This window comes from Typopeltis vanoorti, chromosome 11 (genome assembly GCF_054136105.1).
Source record: "Typopeltis vanoorti isolate ZY-2024b chromosome 11, IOZ_Tvanoo_1.0, whole genome shotgun sequence".
Lineage (NCBI taxonomy): Eukaryota > Metazoa > Arthropoda > Arachnida > Uropygi > Thelyphonidae > Typopeltis > Typopeltis vanoorti.
The window spans coordinates 69,379,849-69,397,041 of NC_143559.1; the positions used below are offsets into that span (position 1 = coordinate 69,379,849).

General features: G+C 36.8%; 1 protein-coding gene across 1 annotated transcript in view; it reads right to left on the minus strand.

Annotated features, from left to right (window-relative positions):
• LOC150101697 (ral GTPase-activating protein subunit beta) overlaps nucleotides 1–17,193 on the minus strand; it is a 778,187-nt gene that overhangs the window by 749,810 nt on the left and 11,184 nt on the right. The window contains 1 exon segment of the mRNA XM_090400967.1: nucleotides 268–498. Coding sequence (XP_090257093.1) covers nucleotides 268–471 — 204 coding nt within the window. The 5' untranslated portion in view covers nucleotides 472–498.

The following is a 17,193-nucleotide window of genomic DNA, read 5'->3' on the forward strand; positions in this document are numbered from 1 at the left end:
CAGCTTTGTAGTTCAAGCATGTAACCTGTTCTATCAATATAATTAGATACTTTCCAAGAAAGCACAGCATAATCACTGTCACCAACTGGTGATAATGTGTGAATTATTTTCATTTGTGGGTGAGGGAGGGAAGGGGGGGGGTGTACACACACACACACATAATAACACATACTTAACCTTAAAATATGAGAACATTATGGGAAAATATTTTGAATCAAAAGGATGGCTTTTCATATGAAGAAACGAAAAACAATAATTATTACTTACTTCCATACACCACTGCACTTCCTTGTCTTTATGTAAATCACTAGGTTCACAACTAGCAGTACTTATACCAAGATTAGCTGCTAGAGGTCTAACAACAGCAAGAACAACATCACGACCTGCTGCACCTGGCAGCTTATGAAGAACACTCCATCGTTTATTTTCAGCTTGTGAAGTGGCAGGTATAGATACCCATTCAGAATACATGGCAGTAAATGTGGAACACTGGATTATCTGTAAATGGCAAATTATAAAATTAATTTCAAATATTTGGGGCCTATGAGTACCTCTTGCTTAGATATTAGATATATATAGAAAAGCAGGTGTTTGATGCCAAGACAGCAGGAAAAAACCCAGAGGAAAAGCAAGATTTAGATGAACATATTCAGTCAAAAGTGCCCTGGAAGACCGAAATATTACATATGACAATATTAGAGTGCAGGCAAGTAATAGACTAATTTGCAGGAAAACAGCAGTAATGCAAACTTTACTCTCATAGTAACCTACATACCCCCCCCCGCCCCAAGGGTATACATATCAGGAAATTGATATATATTATTATTATTATTATTCAGGTCTCCATGGAGTCAAAAGACTCATTGTGGGAGGTCATTCCTAAGAATATAAAGTCTGTCAAGACTCATCAAGGGGAGGTTCCCCCCCCCCCCCTAAGAAACACAAAGTGTATCATACAACCCCTTAAACTCATTGACTGTTCTCGCTCTCACCACTCCATCAAGCAATGCATTCCACGGTTCAACCACCCTCCATGCAAAGAAACCACTCCTCACCCTCTTGCTCACAGTTTCCTTTCGTAACTTCCAGGGATGGCCTCTTGTCATCACTCCTCCCCGCTGTTCAACCAAGCAAAAGAACTCCCTAGTATCAACCCTGTAACCACCTCTCAACAGTTTAAAAGTCTCAATCATATCACCTCTCCATCTTCTATCCACCAAAACTCTGCAGTCCAGATTCCCTCAGCCGATCCTCATAACCAAAATTGTAGAGTCCTGAAACCATCTTTGTCATCCGTCTCTGTACCCTTTCCACAGTTAATTTATCCCCGTCAAATCCTGGGGACCAAATCTGAGAACAATAGTCTAAGTGTGGTCTGATCAGAGACTTATACAACGGAATGATAACCCTTTTATTTCTGCAGGTCAGTGTCCTTCTGATAATTGCAGTAATCCTCTGTGTTACCTTCACCACCTTTGCAATATGTCCCCTAAATTTCAGGTTTCTATCAATCATCAACCCCAGATCTCTTGTCTCCCCCACTTCCTCCAGTATAACTCCTCCTATAGAGTATGCTGTGTCCCATCGATGTTTCCCAAACCTCAAGACCTTACATTTTGCTGCAGGAAGTCAGAGACTCATCGAGGGAGGCCACATACTACACACACCAGGTATCATACTTATTCTGGAATTCATTCACACTGCTTGCACTCACAACATCCAAAGGCAATCCATTCCAACCACGCACCACCCTCTGAGAGAAAAATCTAGCCCTCACATCCTTCTTGGCGGCCTTCATTCTCATCTTCCAAGGATGCCCTCTCGTCCTTTCCCCACCCTCCATAGATTGAAAAAGTCCATCAATCGAAATCCTGTATGATCCTTTCAGACGTTTGTAAGTCTCAATCATATCACCCCTCTTTCTCCTGTTTGCTAGTGTCTGCAGTCTACAAATTCTCAATCTGTCTTTATAATCAGTTTTCCACAATCCTGATATCATTTTTAACACTCTCCTTTGTACTCTCTACAATATATCAGAACCACAATGAAAACCAGGAGACCAGACCTGCGCACAATAATCCAAGTGAGGTCTCATCAAGGTCTTGTAAAGAGGCAAAATAACATCCTTATCTTTACATGTGAACGTTCGTTTCAGTCTTGCAACTGTCTTTTGAGTTGTATTTGCAATCTTTGCCCAATGGCCCATGAACTTCAACTTACTATCTATTAACACTCCAAGATCCCTAGCCTCATCAGTTTCTTCTAGCCTAATCCCACCAATATAATAGGACATTAGATATCTAATCATGCCAAAATGAATGACTTTACATTTACTGACATTGAATCCATTTTCCCATTTTCTCATGCCAATTCCAGCCTATTCAAATCATTCTGCAAAGACTGCATATCAGCAGCATTCCTGATTACCCCTATCTATCTTTGAATCATCATCAGCAAATAACTGTATGTCGTTTGTCAAATCCTTCCCAATATCATTAATGTATAGAATGAATAACAGTGGACCAAGCACTGACCCTTGTGATACACCACCGGTTACCTTAAACCTTGCAGACTAGGATCTCCCGTATACCACTTTTTGGTATCTGTCAGTCAGCCATCTTTTTATCGACACTAATATTCTATAATCCAAACCCATTTTCTCCAATTCATGCAACAGTCTTCCATGCTGTATTCTGTCAAAAGCCTTAGCAACATCCAAAAGTATCATGGTGTATCCATTCCCCTTGTCTAGTTCAATGGTAACATTGTTATAGAATGTGAACAAGTTGCTAAAACATGACCTTCCCTTAGTAAACCATGTTGTTCATTGCAAAGTAGAGATCACTGTCAACCCATTTCTGAATGCGAGCCCTAACCAATTTTTCCAACATCTTCACCACCACCACTCCTGAGATACTAATTGGTCGATAATTGGATACATTGGTCTTTGCACAGCCCTAATGCATTACTATACATACCTTCCATTCCTGAAGAATCTTCCCTGTTCTGAGACTCATATTAAACATCCTGGTCAAAGGAATGGCCAGTTCAGATGAACACTCTTTAACACATGTGCTGATATTCCATCAGTCCCTATTGCTGAATTCTTATTCAATTTGTGCAACAGTTCTAATACCTCGGCCTCACACACCTGCGTTTCTTCATCTAGCGAAGAGGTAACAGTGAGCGCAATGTTGTGTTCACTAGGTTGACAGCTTTTAACGAAATGGGCACTCATTAACTGAACAACCTCTTCTGCATTTGTAACCCTGACAGCATCTAGATTTAGAAGAGTTATTTTTTTCATATTCATTCTTTCTTTTACTTGCAGAATATCAATAGAATTCTTGTGGGTTGTCTTTAGCATGCAGAGCCAGTTTCTTTTCATGCTCAGACTTTGCTTTCCGTACAACAGTTGTGACTATTCTAGCTTGCTGCTTATAACATTCATAATGGACGTCATCCTTATGCAAACAGTATTCCTTCCACATCGTTCTTTTCTTATGAATCTCTTGCTTAATAAGATTACACATCCATTTGACTCCTACTCTATTTATTCTTTGAACTCTTGGGACACATTCTGATAATGCATCATTTAAGTATTTTTTAAATACTTCTCATGCTCTCAATATTCTTCTATTTTGTCTATCCTTCCTAAAAAAAAATACAGCTACCCTTTATACTCAATACATCTGAGTCCTAATATATTGGCCAAAGCAACAAACTCTACCCCTTTGTTTCCGATACTCCTAGCATTCGTGAATGACGTAATAATCTATCTGCATGTTCATTTGAATGCTCTTGTTTGCAGTCTGCATGACACAGTTGAACAATTTGCATATCTGTATTCTTCTCGAATATCCTATACATGTAGGCATCTTTGCACATTTCTGTCCAAATCAGATGAACAAAGTCAAAATCGTTCTCTCCTCGTAATCATTTCCATGATAATGTTCACTGCTATCAATAACACAGTCATATAACATTGTCGCTCTTACACTCATATTCTCACCATTCCTCCCATTATAATGCTAAATTTCCATGGCCTTTCATGCCAAATTTGTTACAGCTGTAATTCAATTTAGTTAGAGAATCCTGGAGACCTGCACTGGATGTGCTTAGCTTAGGAATAAAACATTTGCTTAAAGCAAGCAGCTAAGTTTGATATCTCCAATTCTAATATCAGATTTAATGCCACTTTGTTTCATAATGCAATCCATATAAATGATGAATAACAGTGAAGTTAATGTGCATCTTTGTCTTACACCTGACTTTACATCAAACCATCTTCATATATTTCCTTCAATTCTAACTTGCTACTTACAACTTAAATATATGATATGTATTGCTCTATATAAAGTTGCATTTACTTCATATAATTGTAGTGTTTTGAAAAGCTTTTCTCTAGGCACCTTGTCGTATTCCTTTCCCAGACCTACAAAACTTACGTACAGATCCTTGCTATATCCCCATGATTTCTCGTCTATTTATCTTGAAGTGAAAATCTGATCCTAACAACCTCTATTTGACCTGAATCCAGCTTGTTCTTCTCCAAGTTTCTGTTTCACAATTTAACTTGCCCTCCTTTCAAGTATGCTTACCTGGAACATGTAATAAAGAAATTCCTCTGTAATTCTCACATTCAACTTTATTCCTTTTTTTTTATAGATGGAACTATGAGAACTCTATTCCAATCATCTGGAATATGACCTTCTGAGGCCCAATGAATTATGCAGCGCAGCCACTGCAAAACTTTTATACCTCCATATATAATTTCTGGTCAAATATCATTTACTCCAGCTGCTTTGAACATTTCCAGTTTATGATAGATTTTGCTATTCAAAGTATGGATACATACCACTGTTTGGATTCCTCTTGAAAATTTTCTACTACTGTTCTGTTACTGCTTTTCACTTAACAGACTTTCAAAAACACATAAAAAACGGATGACTTCTTACTGATGTAAGAAGCCATCAGTTTTTGATGGCTTTTTCTACCTCACATATTGATATCTACTCCTGTTTTCACATCTCTTGAAAATTGTCTACTACAGTTCTGTCATGGCTTTTTTTTTCATTTAACTATCTATCAAGGTGATTACTCCAGACAATTAGAATATCTTTTCAGTTTTCATGTAACCCTTATCATCTCTGATTCCTTTTGCAGTACTCTTTTCTCCATTTCTAAGCTTTCTCAATAGCCTTCAGAACATTTTACCACCTTCTTGATATTTATCTTCTATATTCTTACCAAAGTCTTCCTATGACTTTTATTTAGCTACTTTTGCTTAGCACTCTTATCTGTATTCATTTAGAGAATCTGTCAACTTAATTGAAGTTGGCAGACTGCTTGCAGTATGCTTTCTTCTTTTCCAGGAGTGCTTCTTTCACTTCTTATGTCCACCAAGTTTTTCCATGCTTGTAGACAGCTTCACCAGCTGCATCCTCCTTAGCTGAATCAATCGATGTCTTCTTCAGAGTTTGCCAATGAGACTCCAAGATTTGGTTCTTGTTTTTGAACTTTTCATTCTTTCTTCAATAATGTTTGTAAATAGCTGAGTCTAGAGTTTACCTGTAAAAGCTGCTCAACTTCAATTGTTTTTAAAACTTCCCTACTTACTGTTCTTTCCAATGTGACATTCATAAAACCAATTTCAAAACCTCTGTACACTCTTGTACCCTGAACCAACATGAAGATATTATTATCGACAATGGCACAGCAAATGAGGTTTTTCTTATTTCTCGTGTTTTCTCTCCATGTGAACCTATATGCATCTTTATGTTGGATACAGTGTTAGTAATGACAGGTCTGTATCCTGAACAGAAATCCAGCAGATATTATCATTATTATTATTCCTTGTCCTTTTCTCCAAATGTTTTCATCTACCTGGTGGGATTAATTCCCTACTTCGCCATTTAGATCTCCAACAAATACCATTTTTTATATTTTCTTTATGTCAGCTGCCTGCTATCAAAAAATTCATCCACTTCTTAGGAGAATCAGAATCTTCTATAAGATCATAGGCACAAATAAGTTTCATTGTCCATTTCTTCATTTTGAAGTTGGCTCACATAATTATATTTGAAACTGCCTTTCAATCTTTATGTTTAGTGTTTGCTACTCCTTCCTTTCCTTGATCATTATTGCCTTGTTCTATACTTATTATTTTGCAAGATCTCACCTTACTTCTTTGTCTTGATAATGCCAATTATTATTATTATTATGTGACACATCATAGGAAGACACACTACTCCACTCTGCAACAAACATCTCACCATCTTTCCCTACTAACTTAATTCTCCTAATACACACAATTACCACCAATGACAAGTTAATTATACAGACTAACAAGTAAATTATACTATTTATCTGATTTAGTTTTATTATATGTGGGTGATCTGAAAAGTTCTTGGCCTAAAAATGAAAAAACAAATAATTTCAATTTTATAATTTCAAAATTATTTTTATTTTTTAATATAATCTCCCTTAAGACTAATACATCTATTCAAGTGATGCTCCAGCGCCATTATCCCGTCCCTGTAGCGGTTCTCAGTAAGATCTGCAAAATACCCCTCTACAGCTGCAATCACCTCTTGATTCGAAGAAAAAAAGCTGGCCAGCAAGGAAGATTTTTAGCTTTGGGAAGAGATAGAAGTCAGAGGGAGTCGAATCTGAGGAATAGGGATGGATGTTCCAACAATTCATAGTGCAGATCCCTTAATTTTCCCATTGCCAAAACACCTTTGTGGACAGGTGCATTGTCTTGATGAAAGATGTTGGAAGTGTTTTTTTCCCACTTGGTTAGACTATAATAAATTTAGTTTAATTCTTTATCCAAGTGTAAGCAAACAAAGTTTGCAGCTGAAGTATCTTCAGGGCTGAGGCAACTCGTGGTAAAAGTGGACCAAGCTCTCATCACTGCTTGTCTTAGTATCTCCTACAATGCTGAGATATTGGAAGTTTACTAAGACAAACAGTGATGAGAGTTTGGTCCACCTTTACCACGATTTGCCTCAGTCCTGAAGATACTTCAGGTGCAAACTTTGTTTGGATAAAGGATTAAACTAAATTTATTATAGTTGTTAAACCAAGTGGGAAAAAAAAACTTCTAACATCTTTCTCTAAATCCAGACTAATTTAATAATAAGGTGAGACACCTTTTGGCAACTCGTATAAGTAAATATGACTTCTCCGTTGCTTCCACCTTAGTATCACTACCCCTGGGTCTGGCTCCCACTGACGAGACATCAATAAAGGTCGAAACTGGTCTGAGTAGTGGTTCTTCCCTTAATGCATAGCATTCTACATGTCCGCAAGGAGATGTGCTTTGCATTATGGGAGATACTAAGACAAGCAGTGATGAGAGCTTGGTCCACCTTCACCATGATTTGCCTCAGTCCTCAATACTTCAGGTGCAAACTTTTTTTGCTTATACTTGGATAAAGGATTAAACTAAATTTATTATAGTCTAACCAACTGGGAAGAAAGTTCCAACATCTTTCTCTGAATCCAGAGTAATTTAATAATAAGGTGAGACACCGTTTGGCAACTCGTATAGGTAAATATGACTTCTCCATTGCTTCTACCTTAGTATCGCCACCTCTGGGTTTAGCTCCCACTGACGGGACCTCAATAAAGGTCGAAACCAGTCTGGGTAGTGGCCCTTCCCTTAATGCATAGCATTATACTTGTCCGCAAGGAGAAGTGCTTTACATTATGGGAGATGCTAAGACAAACAGTAATGTGCGCTTGGTCCACTTTTACCATGAGTTGTCTCAGTCCTGAAGATATACTTCAGGTGCAAACTTTGTTTGCTTACACTTGGATAAAGGATTAAACTAAATTTATTACTGATGAAAGATGATTTTTTTCTTCTGCAAACCAGGTCTTTTCTGAGAAATTTTTTTGTCTAGTCTGATTAAAAGATCGAAATAATATCCCCGGTTATTGTTTTACCATTTTGAAGATAATTAATAAACAAAATGCCTTACACATCCCAAAACACCGATGGCATGACCTTGTCTTCTTCTATGGCACTGAACAACCGGCTTCTGTCCACTGTTTTGACTGCTGTTTGGATTCTGGTGTATACTAGTGAATCCAAGTCTCATCCATAGTAATAAATCGACACACAAAATCAGTTTTATTCTTGTTAAAATGCTCCAAGCACTGTTCAGAGATTTTCATGCGAGTGAGTTTTTGATCTGCACAGCACCCATCTTGTGCAAAGCTTTTTTATTTGCAATTTTTCATGCAAAATGTTACGTTCTTTTGAAATGCCTATAGTCTCAACAATTTAACACCCTTTGACTCGCTGGTCATCCAATACCATATCATGCACTGATCAATGATTTCTGGTGTTGTTACACTTTTTGGACGTCCTTCACATGGATCATCTTCAAGGCTAGTACGGCAATGTTTAAACTCGGCAGCCCATTTCTTAATTGTCATAAATGAAGGAGAAGAGTGCCCATAAATTTTATGAACTTCGAGTTAATTTCTTTTGGCATTAAATCTTCATTTTCAAAGAATTTTATAACCGCATGATACTCAATGTCATCCATTTCAAGGGATACAGACAACACTTTGGCTTCCAACAGCTGTATAAAAAACTACTTGATAGAATGACTTGCAATTTCACATCGATGCTTATCGATGTACCAACTTAGAAAAAAATAAATAAATCTTGACAATAGTGTTGCTATTTATGATTGAGGCCCAGAACTTTTCAGACTACCCATGTAAATTAAGTATACCAAGCAGAACTGATTGTATTGGATATAACACTTACATATTTTTTGTTATTATTAAGTTTTTTTGTTATTTCCATATGTATATTTACATAAACATGCAATAAATCTCAATTTTGAATTATAAACATGCAATTTATAATTTCCTTGCTGATGTAGGAAAAATTTGCAATTCTTATGATTTAAGTTGTAGAGGAAGGTAATAATAACTCATTTCTACTCCAAACTGAGACATATTTCTTAAACACTGCATGTATCATCACAATATTTCTTCAAAAAAAAAAACTTGGTTATGAAAGTTAATATATATGTATAGTAACTTTAGAAATGAATAAAATAAATAAAGTACAATGATTTGACAACAAATTAGTGAAAGGAAATTACTGAAATTTACAAATACATGATATATTATAAATGTATAAACTCTTACTCTAAAATTATTTCTGGGTTTTAAACAATTAAGTTGATAGCAAAGTATCTCAATATTGTTCTTCGCACAAATGTTTCTATGTATAGAATCTAAGCTGAAGACAGCTTATATACACCTGTCACAAATGTGATGATATTTACAAAGCCTGTATTGTATAAAAATTGGATAATTCCACCAGCTAGAATTTCAGCATTATATTCCTCTCAAATGCTAGTCTCCTCAAAGTTTATGAAATGTTGATCCCCCCCCCCCAACAAAGTCCTGTTTAGCAACAATTCAATTTATAGTTCCATTGATCTCATCACAAATCAAGGATTTTTGGTTGTATTTTGTTTTTTAGCTGGCCTGGTTGGCCAAGAGGTAAGCATATCTGCTCTCCAGCCTAGAAGCTGTGGGTTCAAATTCCACGTAGGCACGGATGTCTGTGACACTCTCCCAATATGGACTGGGTCACCATGGGAGCAGTAGACCCAAACCACTGACAATGGAAGAGGCTTTCACCCTGCAATGGGTAGAAATATAGGCTGTTCATTTTTTTTAATGTAGGAGTTAAATTGTTCTTTGGGCCACTGGTAAAATATCCAGACTTAACTGGAGAGGGACTATATACATGACTAACTACAATGATTTCACCAATCTGAAGTGCCCACTTCACTAAATGATGACTCTTTGGGACTAGGGCTCCACCAATGGATAAAGACCTCTCTAAGAAGTTCAGGAGCAGCATCAGGTGATGACCATTTTAATTCTTGGTATTTGAAAAGCTTTAACACTGTGTCATCTAGCATGTCTTCTAATGGTAAGCTGGCCTGGGTGAACAGCTTCTACACTAATACTGAAAATGTCCAAACATCACTTTTGGTAATCTTGTCTTTCTGCAAAATTACCAAATACTACAAACTTTCTCAAAATACTGCTTTAGATCACTGTAGTCACTTATTCTGTAATCATCAGAAAAGGCTCTGCAAAAAAAGGCTCTGCATACTCCAATAAATTTACTTACATTGTCATGGTTCAGTTTGTGAACCATTACCAATGCCTTTACCATTACAACATTTTCACTTTCATCTTCATGAATATTTCTAGCTTTGGCTAGGAAAACTTCTCCATGACCTAAAAGCATCATCATTTGTTTCCACTGAGCTGCATAAGCTGCCATTATATCCATGTGCACTTTTCCATTTTGATTTCCCTTCCATTAATGCTCTTTATACTGATGGATCATAAGCTCAATTCCTCTGATGTCCGAGTTTGTTTTTCTTCTTCTATATGTTGAGTTTGAGTTTGTTCCAGTAAATGTCTTTTCACTGTTTGCCCTAGTTCATTGACTTACTGATCCATCTACTTAAATTAAGAATTAAAATAATCAAATCAAAATAAATTAAATATCAAATTGGTATTTATAACTGGAACAATTAATACCTGATCTCCAAACATCAGTGTTTTGTAATGGAGATCAGATCTCTATTTAATGAAAAGATTGGAAAATTTTTATTTATTATGATTATACACATCTATGAATGTTTATCCAGATATTTTGTCAACGTCATCAAATTCAAATTTAAAAAAATGTAACATTACATCAATGTATAGAAGTATGTATGTATACCTCCATAGCATAAATACAAGGATAATAAACATAGACCCTTTGGCTGGAATAGATCACATTTGATTCTCATTGCTGAGTTAGCTATTCTCATATAGAAGTGATGGAAATTTTCCTCACAGTTATCTAATAATTTTTCATCCTGAATAACAGACAAACGGACCCGAGAGCATACAGCAAAACTGACATGAACATCAGAATTTAGAATGGAATTGAGTGCAATATAGGAGAATCTGAGGGTTGATATTAGGCATTAGTACCCTACCTCATACAAAAACCAGCTAACACACAAACACACATACAAAATGGAACCTAGTGAATTAAGCAAAGCACAAATACCACTAAAATGATAGCTGTAAATTAAAGATACCAAGAAATTATATCCTCGGTTTAATCCTTTATCCAAGTGTAAACAAACAAAAGTTTGCACCTGAAGTATTTTCAGGACTGGGACAACTCTTGGTAAAGGTGGTATAACTTCACATCACTTGCCTTAGTATCCCATAATGCAAAGCACATCTCCTTACAGATGTATAATGCTGTGCATTATGGGAAGGATCACTACCCAGATCAGTTGACCTTTATTGAGGTCGCTTCAGTGGCAGCCAGACCCAGAAGTGATACTAAGGTTGGAGTAATGCAGAAGTCATATTTTCATATATGATATATTTCATATATTTTCATATATGACAGAGATGTGAAGTTATTCACCTTTACGAGTTGCCTCAGTCCTGAAAATACTTCAGTTGAAAACTTTGTTTGCTTAGACTTGGATAAAGTGTGCTAAGATTTGTGGTAAGAAAAGCAAAAGGGGATTATGAAAGGAAATTAGCCATGCAAGCTAAAGAGAATCCCAAACAGTTTTTTCAATATGCTGCAAGTAAGAAAACAACTGTATACAGCAGAATGATTTTAAGGAATGCTGATGGTAGGGAGGTAACTGAGTCAGTTGATATAGTGGAATTAGTTTATATGGGAACTGTGGTGAATGAAGTGGAAGTGAATAGTCTATTACAAAACCTTAATGTGAATACATCTGTGGGATTGGATGGTATACCAGCACGGATCTTACATGAAGCGGCTAAAGAATTGTCAGTGCCTTGACCATATTGTTCAATCCGAGTCTCGGGTTTGGTATAGTCCCAAAGGGGTGGAAAGAGGGGAAAATAGTTCCACTGCATAAAGGAGGATCCAAGACTGCTGTTGCAAATTACCGACCAATCAGCATATCAGGAGTAGTTGTCAAGGTCTTGGAGAAAGTAGTCAAGTGAAAAATACCAGAATGGATTGATGAAAATGAGATACTGTATGGGACAGCATGGTTTTGTGAAGGGTAGATCATGTCTCAGTAACTTGCTCAAGTTTTATTACACAGTGACAGCTGAACTGGATAGGAGGGGTTTACAGTGATACTGCTGGACCTGGCTAAAGCCTTTGACAGGATACCACATGGAATTCTAATCCCTAAACAGTAACATATGGGGATGGATATAGGGTTGGTGAGATGGATAGGTGGGTGGTTGATGGAGAGATATCAGAGAGTAGTTTATTCAGGAGTAGAGTCCAAAAGATGGCCTGTGACTAGTGGTGTGCTGCAAGGTTCTGTTCTTGGACCACTACTATTTAATTTGTTCATTAACGATATAGGAAAGGATCTGAGAGAAATGGTTCATTTGTTTGCTGATGATGCCAAGTTGGGTAGGGCAATAATGAATGCAGACGATGTCAAGATTTTGCAGGATGATTTGGATAGATTGCAGACTGAGCTAAGGAGAATGGATGTCAATTTCATGTGGCAAAATGTAAGGTTATGCATTATGGGGTGAAAAGATTAACAGCAGTATACCACATTGGTGGAACTGTACTCCAGGAGTTTGATGAGGCCAGGGATTTGGGAGTGTTGGTGGATAGGGAGTTGAAGTTTAGGGGACACATTGCAAAAGTGGCTAAATCAGCTCATCAAATCACTTGGTTACTGAAGAATACATTGACGAGCAGAGAGACAAGCAAGTTATTGTTCCTCTGTATCGAGCCTTGATAAGACCCCCTCTAGACTATTGTGCCCAGATTTGGTCGCCTGGGTTTCTTCTAGATGGGGGAGGAGATGGAGAGGATCCAGAGGCGAGTGACCAAGATGATAACAGGTCTATGGAATGAAATTTATGAGAACAGGTTGAAGATTTGTGGGTTGGAGAAATTGGTTGATAGGCGGAAAAAGGGGGATATGATTGAGACATTCAAATTACTGAAGGGTTTCTATAAGATTAATTCAGAGGATATTTTTGAGAACAGGTGGTGGGAGGACTAGGGGCCATCCATGGAAGCTGGGCAAGAGCATGGTTAGTAAGGGTGTTAGAGCTAGGTTTTTTACTTTTAGAGTGGTAAATGAGTGGATTAAGCTGCCAGAGTCTGTTGTGGGTGCTATGACTGTGAATGAGTTCAAGGCACAGTATGATAGATACTGTGTGAATGTCGAATAGTTGCGATGGACATGATGTTCAGGGCCTCCTTCGATGAGTCTAAGGACTCTTTGGAGTTGCCCATAGTAATAATAATAAAGGATTAAACCAAGTATATAATTTCTTGGTATCTTTAATTTATAGCATAACCAAGTGAAAAAACTTCCAACAACTTTTCTCTAATCCAGAGTAATTTAATAATAAGATGTGATACCTTTTGGCAACTCATATATGAAAAATTGACTACTACATACATCAGTAATTAATACAGCTCTTTTTTAACTTTAATTTTTTTTTTTTTCTGTCTGTAGAAAGTGTTGCATAGTGAGAGTGGTAGTGCAGTCAAGAAAGCTAAAGATTTTAATGAAAGTGGGAGGGAGGGAGGGGATGCAAATGAGGGTGTGTAGGCATCCTTAAAGTAAGTGAATGAGTGAGAGAATGATCAAAAAATGCTAATGTAACTGCTAAAGTCCTGAAGCTGAGTGGGATATTCAATGCAAGGTGTGGACCAAAAGGGATAACAGTTTATTTATACTAATGCCAGAAGCACCCGGAATAAGGATGAGGAGTTCTCAGCAAGTTCAATGTAGTCAAAAGTCATAGGCATTAGTGAGACTTGGTTGACAGAGGATGATATACAGATAAAATGCAAGAGATATAGTCAAAAGTCATAGGCATTAGTGAGACTTGGTTGACAGAGGATGATATACAGATAAAATGCAAGAGATATAGTCAAAAGTCATAGGCATTAGTGAGACTTGGTTGACAGAGGATGATATACAGATAAAATGCAAGAGATATAGATATCCATATTTAAGAGAGGATAAGAGAGAAATAATAGGATTGAAAGAAGGGTGAAGAAAAATCGAAAAAACCCAAAAGGAGTTTGGCAAGAGAATAGTGATGTGAAGTGCAGTGCAGCATTTGAGGCTATTTGGTATGAGGCCAAGAGCAAATGGAAGAAATATATAGCTAGTGGCTGCTATAAGCCAAAGTGTACAAGAGAGAATATGGGACAGTATACACAATGAGTAGAAGGTGAGTAATTATTATTGGGGGACTTCAACTATGGAGACATAGCTAGAAAGAAAAATGTCACATGGATGGAAAGAAATGGAATTTATACAGCTTCTAAGAGTAATTACCTGAGACAGCATAGGGCTCAAATGCTGAACCTGGAAACAGCATCAAAAAACTCTTCAATAACCAAAGGAACCACAATGGGAGAGTGACCGTGCAGTCTTCACCTGAAAGGACTGCCAGATATGCAGAATGCAGTTAAGAAAGGTATATGGAATTAGAGTATGTGATTATGACAAGTTGATGAGCCAGCTTGGAGAAGTACCATGACATAAGAATTCAGATGAAAAAGATTAGCAGAGCATAGGGGATGGTTGAAGGACATTTGAAGGAAACAGTACTGGAATGTATATCCAAGGTTAGGAGGATAAATCAAGTAGGAGTTAGATGGATATATGCAATTAAAGAACTGTATAAAAAGGTGTGAAGGATTTATAAAGAGAAAGGTGAGATAGCAAACTCATAAGAAGTAAAAAGCAGTGGCAAAGAAGGATGGTCTGTATGATAAAGAAGGCAAAATCATATCATGAAAGAAAAGTAGCCAAGCAGAACAAAGAAGATCCAAAAAAAGTTCTTTTGTTATGTAATGAGTAAAAGAACAACTATGCAAAGATAGCTTTAACAATGCTGATAGCATAGAGATAACAGACAGAAGCAGACAAAACAGCTTAATTACTTAGGGATCACTCTGCAAGGGTCTACCATCCAGGTGGAAATACTGCAGTGTCAAATGAGCCATTGACTGAGTAAGAATAAAGATAAATGAATTGGAAGTGATTAGGATTCAGAATATACAGAACATATTTCAGAGCAAATGTGGCCATTAGATTAGATGAGTACTGACAAGTGTATTACAAGAATTTGAAGGGAACTGACAGATCCTCTAAGCAAGTTGTTTTAAGTTTTAATTCTCAGCTCTAGAGGCAGCCAATGGAATATCTCAGTAGTATTGGTTAAGGTAGGAGAAATGGGTAAAAGGCAGAATTAATGAATATGTGGACAAGAATATGATATAGAAGGCAGCATAGTTTTTTAAAGAGTAGTATTGTCTTAGTAATTTTTTTTTTTTTGAAATAATAAAGTGACAAGTGAGTTGAATCAAGGAAATGGCTACAAGATGATACTGCTAGACTTGGCAAAGATTCCTGACAGCTACCATGGAACTCTGTTACTAGAACAAATGGGGACAGATATGAAGCTGGTGATATGAGTAAGAGAGTAGCTGACAGACAGACAGACATCAAATATGTGGAGGGAAATGAATCCAGGAGAAGGCAGGGTTCTATACTTGAACCACTGATATTTAATTTGCACATCATCAGTGATATAGGAAATGATTTAAGGAGAAATATCCAGTTGTTGACTGATGATACAAAACTGGTGAGAGGTTAATAAAGATGAAACAGATCAGGGTTAAGTTATTCACCTCACAAGCTGTGCATTTTGATAAAACTGAACTGCAGGAAATTTACGAGGCCAGGGATATTTTCTGTGTGTGTATAGGGGGGAACACAGAGTTAAAGTACATTTAGAGGGTGTGTTGTAAAGGTGGCCAAAATAGCTCATCAAATTAACTGCATGTTTAAAATCATGCTGACAAACAGAGATAGAGAATTATTATTCCTCTAAGACTTTAATAAGGCAACATCTAGTTGCCTTTATTCCTTTGGAAATGTCACTATCCTCTGGAGTTTCTCCACTACTTCCTCATTCTTTGGGAATAAGGTTAGTTGGTTGTGTCTGATTTACGGTTGAAGCAACTAAGGTTATGAGGCTAGTGTATTATATCTGTTAATTGTGTGTGGTTATGATCAATCTGTCTGCTCTGTAGGATGAAAAATACTGAATGTCCAGGAGGAAAAACACTGCCACATTGGAAATAAGGAAGTGGTGGTGAAGATCCAGAGGAGAATGACCAAGACTTCAAGAGGTCTATAGAATGTTCTCTAGAAGAAAAGATTGACATTTATGGGTTACAAATACTAGTTTACACAAAAGAAAATGATGTGACAGAAATATATAAATTATTAAATAGGTTTTATAAGATTGACACAGATGACTTTCATCCCTGGAAACTGTAAGAGTGCAGTTAGCAAGAGATGATTTTTTTTTCCTTCGATAGTAGTGAATGGATTGTTAGAGGAAGAAGCAAGTGCTTTGTCGGTGAGTGAGTTCAAGGAGAGGTATGATAGGTGTTATGTGAATGGCTAGCGTAGACTTCATGTGACAGGTGACTCTATGGAGATGTCCAAGAAAATTTTATGGCAGCATTCTTTGCAGATCTTGTGGGCAAGGTTAATTGTTAATGTAGTTGTTATATCAGCTCTCACATCCCATGGTTCTATAACTGTAATGCTGTTTTGTATATTTCTGTAACTAGCATCTTCTAACATCTAGCTACTGCTTAAAGCTTTGGAAGCCTGGGTTTCTTAGTTGAGTAAGTGGTAGAGAGCATCCAGAAGCAGGTCATCGAGATAATGACAGGTCTTTAAAATACTTCCTATAAGGATAGTCTGAAGGTCTATGGGTTAAATTTTTTTTTTATTTTTGAGAGGGACATTGAAGTTACTAAGAGACTTTTATAGACTAGATGCTAAAGATATTTTTCAATACATGACATTGGAAGGAGAGAGAACAGGTGATTATCCATGAATGTCCATTTCACATGAGTAAAAGTATGGGTAAACAAGAATGCAAGGATTAGATTTTTTGAGTAATAATAAATGAGTGGAATAGGTTATTAGAGGTAACAATTTCACTCATTCACCATTTTTAGCTGAGTATACTAGTTCATATGTGATCATCTTAAAGCCTTTAGAAATTGAAAGACACTTAAGTGTTGTGAATACAATCTGTAAATGATTTTAA